Below are 9,763 nucleotides of genomic sequence, written 5' to 3' on the forward strand. Positions count from 1 at the left end.
AGTGGCGGACGATGCGACGGATGAAGGGGCGGAGGACGCGCGTCGTCCGCGGACGATAGATTGGGCGCGGACGATGGAGAAGCCATCGTCCGCGATGCCACAGTGGCGGTCGCATTTAAGCTAAGTTCAGAACTCTAAGGCCATCCACAATGGGGCGGACGATGCGACGGATGATGCATCGTCCGTCGCATCGTCCGCCTATCGTCCGCCCATTGTGGATGACCTGCATCGTCCGTCCCATTGTAGATATCCTTAGAGTCCTGAACTTAAGCTTAAGTAGCTTGGGTCCTTATTAATCCAAGCACACTCCCTAACAATCTCAAATGAAATCAATGTAAATTTTGACATTTTCAACATGTCACTTAAATTCAATTTAATTGAAATTCGATTTCATTAGAAATGGATGCACATTAATAAAAGTTCACATATTTTGTCATCGTCCTCAAAAGTTGACTACAAAGACGTGATAGGAGTATAATTATTGTATTTTTTTTTATTAGCCCATTTTGACGTTAGAAAATATTCCATAAGAGCATCCACATCGGTATGAAAAAAGTTGTTCGTCCGTCCTTGCCAGCAGCAAGGACGAGCTCGTCCGCCAATGCAGCTTGTCCGTCCTTGCCAGTGGCAGGGCGGTTCTCTTAAATAAGAGCACGTCCGTGCCGCTGAGCAGGCTGACGTGGCGGCACGCGATTGGCCAACGACAATTTCGTTTTTTTTTTTATTTTTTTTTAAAAATTTGATTTTAATTTAAAAAAATCATTTTTAAATAAATAAAATTATTTTCACACTTCTCAATAAATTATATCCGTTTTCTACACACTTTTAATTTATTTTTCAATTTTTTTCCCCAAAAAATTCACATTTAATTATGTATTTTTATTTTTTACGATTTTAATTATGTAATTTTTATTTTTTAGGATTTAATTATGTAATTTTTATATTTTAATGTATTTTTATATTGTAGAAATATTTTTAGTAATTGAAGTATTTAAATTGAATAATAGAATAGTGGGACCTTTGAGCTTGTCCTTGCGGAAGAGCACGGATGTGGGTGTGTTGTACTCTTGCCTAAGGACAAAGAGTAAAAGTGGGTCCGGGCTCACCTCCGTGCTCTTATTTAAGAGCACGGATGGAGATGCTCTAAACATCATACTTTCCCGTCCCCTTTTAAAAATGTAAATTCTTTTATTTTCTGTCTATTTCTTAAAAATAGATTTTTTTTAATAAGGTGAAATTTATACTGTTAATATACCTTTTTTTTTCTATTTATTTTACTTTATTAATTTTATCTTAGAATCTATGTAAATTTAATATTTTTATTTTTAAGAGACAAATAAAATAGTAGTAAGATTGAAGAGATGGATAGGTTTTATATATACTCAAATGGATTTCTATCCTTTGGAAAGAAACAGATAAAACGAGACGCCGCTGGCAGAATTTCGGATTGCAAGATTCACTGCATTCTTTTCGTTTTCAATTCACTTTCCCAAATGTAAACCCCTTCTGTAACAATCCAATTAAAAATTCGCCATTTCCGATATTTGCAATCTCAGCTGGTGGGTCTTTTCAATACAATGAATGTTCTTTGCACAATTTTGTGGTAAAAAAAGCAATATTTGCTGGTTTCTGGTATTGATTGAGCTCTTCTTGTTGCCTTAAAAGACCATCTGAGTTTATGGGTTGTCATTTTCATTTTTTGGGATTGTATGCCATTTAAAGGAGCTTGATTACTTTATTGAAAATGAATCACTGATCGTCTACCTGTAACTTTCATGGTTTGGGATGGTTTATCTAAAGTTCAAGTCTTTGTTGTAATTTGCTACTGTAATTTTAGGAAATGATGCTCAGATGGATTGCTTTCTCTTTCAGTCTATGATTGAGCTTTGGATTGGTGTAAACATAAATTATTGCAACCTCTTTTTTAGCAAATCCGATAAGAATGTACTCTTTTGGTACTTTTCCACTGTAAAACTGAGTTGAAATTAGTACTGTGTTAGTGCAAACACGTGTTATTTCGCAACCATTTAGCAGATGAACGACATGATTAACCAGCTCTTTTTGCTTCTTTTCAGGATAGATTGTGATTTTTCTGAGTGAATAGATGATTTCGAGGTTTTTCTCCTTGTTCGATACAGAAGGCAATGCATATTATGCTACCTGTTCTGCTTCTTATTTTGCTTCACGTCTAAGTTTGGCTGCCGGTATATTTGAAGGGACTCCAACTGGAAAGGCCTTGCGGCGGGTGGATAGATAAACAACCATCTAGAGATACAGTTGAAGTTTATGTTGGATTATTGTTTACAGTACTTGGAAACAGAGGAATATTATAAGCACGTTCTGTTCTTCGGACTCTTGATGATTTCTGGTTATTGGTTCCCTTGTTTTCTTTTAAGAGGATAAAGACCGTTATTTGGTTTAATCAACTGTCACTAGTTGGTGCATGAGCATCTACTTGTAGATTTTGGGGGTCAAGTAAAGAGTGAAACGAGTAAGCTACTCTGTCAGAATGGGCTTGCCTCAAGTTCCATCAGGAAATTTAGCTGATGAAGTGTCTACGTCAGGGAGCTCAATGATACAGATACCCACACGGTTTGGTGGTGCAGGAAGCTTTGGTGTGGGTGAGAGGCACATTAGGCAGTCAAACAATTGCATGACTGATGACTTTCAATGCTCTTCATTGGGGGAACGTGCAAAGGATTGTGGTACGGTTAGTTTGCCTCAAGATGGTGTGCCGAATTTGCAAAAATTGAGGATTGAATCTATTGACAAAACTATCTTCTTGCCGCGTCGTGGTGAAAAGAACATTCAAACTCCTGCTTCAAGGATCGTGGGTTTTGAACCTAATGGTCTCGTGAACTGTACCAATAAGGATGAAGACAAACATCTGGATAGTATAAGTAGCAATGCAAATGAGAATTCGAGTTCGATAATTAGGAAAAGGCTATTGTCGCCTTTGAATGGCATGGCTCTGCCCGATGAATTTGGGGGTGAGCGTCTGGAAATTGGGAACACAGCCCACCTCAAGTATTTCCACTTAAGAGGAGGTAGTCATGGCATTACCCTGAATGAGAATAAAAAAGCTCACATTGGTAATTTGGACCATGGCGGTCCACCAAGTTGGTCTATACCTATCTTTTCAAGGAGTAGTAGTCTATCAGAAGAAGATTGTGACGTCAACTGCAGGATCATCACTGATGGGCCCTTGTTAGAAAATCATGGATGTATGTATCAAAATCTCATCTCATCATATAACAGTATTACATCTTGTACTGGAAAAACAGAAACACCCTCTAAGGATAGAGTAGTGGGTATATCACGGGATGCTCTAGTCTCCACTCCGTTGTCTCTATCTCCTCTTGGACCAAGATTTTGTGGGAGAATAAGAAATTCTCAAGGATCTAGGGATCCCAAAAGGGAGTTTGATGAGAGCTGCATAACATTTAAAGATGTCGAACAGTCTCTTGAAGGAACTATTCCGAGCTTTGTGTCGTTTCATAGGGATGAGAATGTCATCATATCAAGCAGAGGGCTTGAAGATGATGAAGATTTCTTGTTGAACTTTGATCAATTAACACCGGAGAGATTGATATCCGTTCACGGACATAATAGAAAGTCTACTACTCAAAATGCAAAAATAGGTAGATCCCTCAGTGGGTTATTAGTCAGAAGGTCGTTAGTTGGCTCATTTGAGGAATCACTGTTATCTGGTAGGTTAGCGTCTGGGATTGCCAACCAGGTATCTTTATTCCCTGTTACTACTGATTATCTAAATCTGATCTAATGCAGTCTGTAAGCTGTCTGATTTTCACATAACTTTGTTATTTGTCTTGTGCAGAAAATTGATGGTTTCCTTGCAGTACTGAATATTACCGGAGGAAAATTCTCACCTCATCCACAGAAACTTCCGTTTTCTGTAACTAGTGTTGATGGTGATAACTACTTATTATACTACTCATCTATAGATCTTTCTGTACATTCCTCTTCAAACAAATGTGAAGGTCCAACACTGAAGAGAAGCCTCAGTGCAAATGGCTCCTCTGATGACAAAGCTCGCCTGAAAATACCTATGAAGGGCCGGTTGCAATTGGTGTTCTCTCTGTCTGCTTACTACCATTTTGTTTTCTTGATTTTTCTTCTAACCATGTGCTTCAAGCCTTCAAGATGCACTGACAATTTCTCACCTGATGTATTTTTTACTTTGATAATTTTCTCTGCTAAATATTTTACAGCTGTTACCTCTTTGATATGGTGGGAATTATGGAAGACTGTTGATTGTTTGAAAAAGGATAACTTTCCTTCATAGCGGTTTTAAGATTGGTGTTTGTATGACATAGCTATATATTCCAGTGAATTGCATTTTACCTGGTTTCAGTGGTTTGACACTTTGAAAACTTGTTGTCTACCTTTTTTGCAAGTCTTGGCTTGTTGTTTCTCAACTGAGACGATTGCTGCTATTTGAGTTTCGCAAATATATCTCTAATAAGAAAGCTTCACTGCAGGTCCTTAGCAATCCAGAAAGAACACCAATTCATACATTCTTCTGTAACTATGATTTGAGTGACATGCCTGCTGGCACAAAGGTGAGTTTGAAGCTTCTGAAATCAAACGAAGAGATTATCTTATTCTTTAATCTGCTGCTTACTGCCTTTACCATAGTAATATCTTTTGATTCAATTATTTTTGTGTTACCAAAAGATAATGTTTTCCTCGTATTATCTTGGATTTCAGCTGTCAATTTGTGATTTGTTTACTTTACTTTAACTGTTAAGGGTGACACATGCTTCTGTTTCCTGTAAGACAAAGCAGTTCAAATCAGTTGATATGAAGTTAAAACTTAAGAATTATCTCAGATCATTTTCAATCAGTCCATAACTTTTGACCAGCAATAGTTTGACATCTAATGTGTCCTATTCAACTTATAGACATTTCTAAGACAAAAGGCCACTTTGGCTGTGGATAGAGGTGGACAGAAAGATTCTGGTACAATGAATGAGGGATCACTCCCCACGCTCTCTGTATCAGGTGATTCTTTACAGCAGAGGACACTTTGTACTGATGCATGCAGCTTGTTAGAGAATGATTGCAGTAATATAAATAACATTTCTTTTAGTTTGTCTGATGGAAATAAAAGTAAATCTGTATACTGCCGCTCAAAGGTTAATATAGAATGCTACAGGTTCCAGTGTTCTGCGTTATGCAGTACATCTCCGTTTCATTTGCCCCCACTCGAAGAAGAGCTTGAAAAATTGTATGAAATCTAAATCCGGTCCATCCTCCCTACCATCAAGTGACAACATGGATTGTCTAGGAGAACGCCGGTTTTACTTGTACAATGAGATGAGAGTTGTGTTCCCTCAGCGCCATTCAGATTCTGACGAGGGCAAGGTACGTGCATTTTTTAATTATCACGTCACATGTTTATAATACAGAACAAGTGACCCCCCTCTCTGGTGGACAAAGTTTCTTATGCACCCTCCTGGTATCGTAACCTTGTCGTAGCATCCCTGATTGATCTATATTGATGATGCGGTCTATGATGATATCCTGAAACGAGATGTTAATATCTTAGTAGCTACTTTCCCATAGGATGATAGGAATGGAGGTTTCCCTACATTTTTTGTTAGTAAAATATCGTGTTAGAATGTTAGTGCTCCTCAGGTGTCTATGTCATCAATTATCATAGCAATCTTATACGCTCCATGATCTTACTTATCATAGTTGGAAACATTATTCTTCTTATTGAACTAATTTGGTTTCCAAATTGATTTATTTGTGTTGACTATTTGCATTAAACCTGTGCACACAGACCATGCATAAGATAAGATGATGGCTGAATGTTATAATCCTCTTACGCTGTCAAACTTATACTATCTATTAGGACCTAGCATCGTAACATATAAACTTCAATATTTGAACTCTTCTGAACAAGTTAAGTTAGCCTCCTCCATGATCAGCTTTGTTTTGTTAACATGGGATAAAGTGATCATTTTTGTAGTCACGGGTCAATTTCCTGCTAGAGGTTTCTATAGTTCTTTGATGAAAAACGTCTCCCGTATTAGCACAAGAGATGGATGTATGGAGTTCTCCTAAAGTTGTCTTTTTTCACCCTATGCCCAACCTAGTAACTACTAGTAACTTAAAACTTGATTATTACACTTAATGGTGTGTATTTCCTTATAATTGTGTGTAGCTTGAACTTTACCTGGTTGAATATATGCATATGAGGTTCTGATAATAAGTGACTCAATCTTAAATATACGCGATTAAATTATCAAGAATATCAAAGAAGGCTTGTTAAAGGCCAATGTGGTTAGGGTGGTGACCGGTGATATGTTGAGAACCGGTAGAATTCCCAAGACATAATAGGTCTCTGAATCACAGGAAATAACGTGTTGAACTTTTGGCTGGAAAATAAGAAGAGGAGCCTTGTCAATATTGCTATGTGCATAGGCATTATTTCTTTCATCTTCGATTCTTAGTGTTAGGAACTAAGTTTCATTGAAATTGGATTGGAAATTGTGCGTCTTGCTTGCCTCTGCAGTATGCAAATACTCTAATGCCTCATGAAATTGAAAGAGGCGCAGATAAATCGTTCATAAAGTTTTTCCTTTTCCATGATTTGAATTCTGTGTGATTTCTTGTTTGACATGAATGCTCTGTGCTGCTCGATTCTCCACAACTTGCATCTGCATCTGCCTTGTGATCGTTTATGTTAGTTAGCTTTTATCTCGTTTTCCCTACATGGAGCTCTTCCAGTAACAAGGGATTGAATTTGTTGGTGCAGTTGCAAGTGGAATACGATTATCCCTCAAATCCAAAGTATTTCGACATCAGTCAATAACATCCTTGTTTCCATGATTTCCTGATCCAGTATATATTTCTTTGTACATACATGATGCTGCTAAATGGGTCACCAAAACCCACATCACATGTAAATTCATGCCAATAATATGTTGCTTGTGTTGTACAAACTGCACATTCAACATCTATTTATCCACAAAATAAATTTATCGGTTCGTTGCTGGATTGTGATATTGCCATTCAAATTTCAACCTTTTTAAGTAGATAATACTTATAATTTTAAAATTTAAGCAATATAAGTAGATGTGTAATGTTAGTAGAATTGAATGAATAAGACTGAAGTTGATGTACCTACGGAATCATATTGTTAAGGTAAAGCTGAGCATCCCAGTTTCTATTTTCCGACTAATGTTTCATTTTTACGCTCAACTTAAATTAAAAAATCTCAATCTATAATTATGGTATTCAATTAAGAATATATACCAAGTGTCAATTTGACCAACACTTGAGGGAAATTTGCATTTTCTCTCAATTTACATTTAGCTTGAAAAATAGGCCATAAACTTGTTATATTAGGTTGGAAGAGAAACTATATTTTTCGGAAATTGCATGCCAATCAATACGTTTTGCCATTTTCAGTCCGGCCATTAGAATGAGTTCACTTCTACTTTTAGAAATTATTCCACCACACATGATACTACTCCTTAAAACTATTTTTCATATTCTATCTCATATTTTACCAATTTGGCACTAAAACTCGTGTTATTCTTTAAGTCTTTATTAAAGGTAGGATATGAATATGATGGAGTATATTTCATTGATTTATCCCATGATTCGAAGTAAACACTTTTAATATCCGATCGCTAATTTCCAACTTGAAGAAACAATAACACTAAAAGTATGCATTCAAGTGAAAACCAAAACCAGGGCCTATAAATTGTGGGCAGGTAGGTACTTTTATGATTTTATCTTTCCACAGTGAGTTATAGTAGTCCATAAAAGTGCTATATATACACCCCCACAAATCCCATTTCTTCATTCATCTAATACATAGTTAGAATGGCAATCTCCAAAGACAACCTCAACACCCCAAAATCTCACTATGCATCACAAATCTTTCTCAGAATATTGGCCATTGCAACTACCCTCTCTGCTGCATGCCTTATGATCACCAACAAGCAAGCCACGCTTGTCTTCGGAATCCAAGTCGACGCCCGTTACTCCTATTCCCCCGCTTTCAAGTACTATCATTCAAACCCAACACAATAATTAATAATATACACACAAACATTTCTTTGTTTTTATAATATCATATATATTGCAGGTTTTACGCATTCGCAAATATTGTCGCGTTTGCACTGTCAGTTTTGTCAATGATTGCCGTGTTCTTGATGGAGAGAAAGCCACTCAACTCAACCTACTACTTCTGCTTATTCCTCCATGACTTGGTACACTTTAACCTCAATTCAAATCACCTCCTTTTAAATATAGATGTTAACAGATTATCACTGTTTTTGTGTTAATTCTTTCAACAGACTGTTACTGTTTTGTTAATGGCTGGATTAGGCGCCGCGATGTCGATTGCATATGTGGGCAAATTTGGCAACTCCCACGCCGGTTGGATGCAGATTTGTGATCATTTTGGCAAGTTTTGCAACAGAGTGATTGCTTCTTCAGTTGTTGGATTCTTGGGACTTTTTGTTTATTTAATCCTCACTATCGTCTCCGCTAACCAATCAAGGAAAATCCCACCTTCAATTTAAAGCTAGATTTCTTTATGTAATAATGTGTAGTATTAATTTGTTGGTGTATTAATTATATTCATGTATGGGTTTGGCCGAATCCAATTGCTTGTCTATTTAATTACGATCATAATAAAATCATTCCTTTTTATTGATTGTTTTATTGAACTCAAATACCATGGGTCACGTTAAAAACCACATGAAACTAGATTATCTCATTTTGTTAGATATGGGTAAAATACGAATATTAAGTAGGATACACAATAAAAAGCTACATGCATGAATGGGGGAAAAATCACATGTGATTGCCAAAAAGTTATATAGCCCCTGAAATTTCTTCTCATTTTACTATTTCTTTTTTAAACATATTTTAGGCTTCAAGTTATATTCCTTTCTCTATCGTAATTCATAGCATTACCGCTACAGTTTGTTTTCTATATCTATATATCTCTTTTTTGTAACTTTGGAAAAATGAACCAATGAAGTCTTGTCTTCTTTTAATTTTTTTTTGAATTACAGTACAATTTTTTATATCTATACCTAGCTAAATTTGAATTTTCTATTATCCCTAGCATTTCCTCAGATGATTTAATAATTACTACAATGATTCCATTTAACTATTTTATTTTATATTTAATACTTTAATCTATATTTTTGTTTAGTGAATTATGTTTATTATGCTGCTAGCGCTAGTAAAAGGTGCACGCTGGTAAAAAGTGGACGCTAGTAAAAAAGGAGTATATAGTATACTACTTGGAAATAAGTTGTTTTTTAACCTTGTTTACAAGAGTTACAATTATATTAAAAGTATATATTGAATTAATTACTAGAACGATATATAGTACTCCCTCCGTTCCATAGTAATGGAGGCGTTTCTGCCCGCAAGGGCTTAGCGCAGTTGGTTCCGGGGGAGCAGATATTGCTACAAGGAGCTGGGTTCGAATCCCACTACTGGCGTGTGGGAGCTTCCATCTCTCAGGCACAAGTGTGAGGCCTTGAGAGATGGGCTCTTATCAGGACAGTGGGTTGAAGACCTCCTCTCTAACGGGCCGCTGTATACCCTGATTGAACTCCCTCACAAACTGTCGGGCCGGGGTGTGGGGGCGGCTGGGGTGACCGCATCACCTTTTTGCTACAAGGAGGCGTTTCTTTTCGGCACGGAGATTAAGAAAAATTGTGTTAGGTGAGTTAAGTAAATGGAGAATAAAGTGGAAAAT

General features: G+C 36.6%; 2 protein-coding genes across 4 annotated transcripts; both read left to right on the top strand.

The window, feature by feature from the left end:
- Window positions 1–1,396: 1,396 nt before the first annotated feature.
- Window positions 1,397–7,020, top strand: LOC125194384 (uncharacterized). 3 transcript variants are annotated; one of them, XR_007171747.2, is made up of 7 exons: window positions 1,398–1,559; window positions 2,076–3,739; window positions 3,839–4,090; window positions 4,503–4,583; window positions 4,926–5,025; window positions 5,170–5,388; window positions 6,788–7,020. XR_007171747.2 is itself a non-coding variant. In XM_048092567.2 (7 exons), exons 2-7 carry the CDS (start codon window positions 2,510–2,512, stop codon window positions 6,842–6,844), a joined length of 1,929 nt encoding a protein of 642 aa, XP_047948524.1. In that variant the 5' UTR covers window positions 1,398–1,559; window positions 2,076–2,509; the 3' UTR covers window positions 6,845–7,020. The 3 variants fall into 3 exon arrangements, 2 of the variants coding, with proteins under 2 accessions (XP_047948526.1, XP_047948524.1); XM_048092567.2 differs by having other exon boundaries at window positions 5,180–5,388; XM_048092569.2 differs by lacking the exons at window positions 4,926–5,025; window positions 6,788–7,020 and having other exon boundaries at window positions 1,397–1,559; window positions 5,180–5,381.
- An 815-nt stretch (window positions 7,021–7,835) lies between these two features.
- Window positions 7,836–8,701, top strand: LOC125192172 (CASP-like protein 1F1). Its single transcript, XM_048089676.2, has 3 exons — window positions 7,836–8,045; window positions 8,129–8,252; window positions 8,340–8,701. Exons 1-3 carry the CDS (start codon window positions 7,864–7,866, stop codon window positions 8,565–8,567), a joined length of 534 nt encoding a protein of 177 aa, XP_047945633.1. The 5' UTR covers window positions 7,836–7,863; the 3' UTR covers window positions 8,568–8,701.
- The last annotated feature ends 1,062 nt before the right edge of the window (window positions 8,702–9,763 follow it).

The sequence above is a fragment of the Salvia hispanica genome, chromosome 4, assembly GCF_029641045.1.
Source record: "Salvia hispanica isolate PSC_SH4W2 chromosome 4, Shi_PSC_v1, whole genome shotgun sequence".
Lineage (NCBI taxonomy): Eukaryota > Viridiplantae > Streptophyta > Magnoliopsida > Lamiales > Lamiaceae > Salvia > Salvia hispanica.

Excerpts from the sequence above, each read along its gene's own strand:
- LOC125194384 (XM_048092567.2), top strand. The coding sequence starts at position 2,510 with ATGGGCTTGCCTCAAGTTCCATCAGGAAATTTAGCTGATGAAGTGTCT. Across the intron at positions 4,584-4,925 it reads ACATGCCTGCTGGCACAAAG|ACATTTCTAAGACAAAAGGC; the intron begins GTGAGTTTGAAG and ends TTCAACTTATAG. Across the intron at positions 5,026-5,179 it reads CCCCACGCTCTCTGTATCAG|GTTCCAGTGTTCTGCGTTAT; the intron begins GTGATTCTTTAC and ends AGAATGCTACAG.
- LOC125192172 (XM_048089676.2), top strand. The coding sequence starts at position 7,864 with ATGGCAATCTCCAAAGACAACCTCAACACCCCAAAATCTCACTATGCA. Across the intron at positions 8,046-8,128 it reads TCCTATTCCCCCGCTTTCAA|GTTTTACGCATTCGCAAATA; the intron begins GTACTATCATTC and ends TATATATTGCAG. Across the intron at positions 8,253-8,339 it reads GCTTATTCCTCCATGACTTG|ACTGTTACTGTTTTGTTAAT; the intron begins GTACACTTTAAC and ends TTCTTTCAACAG.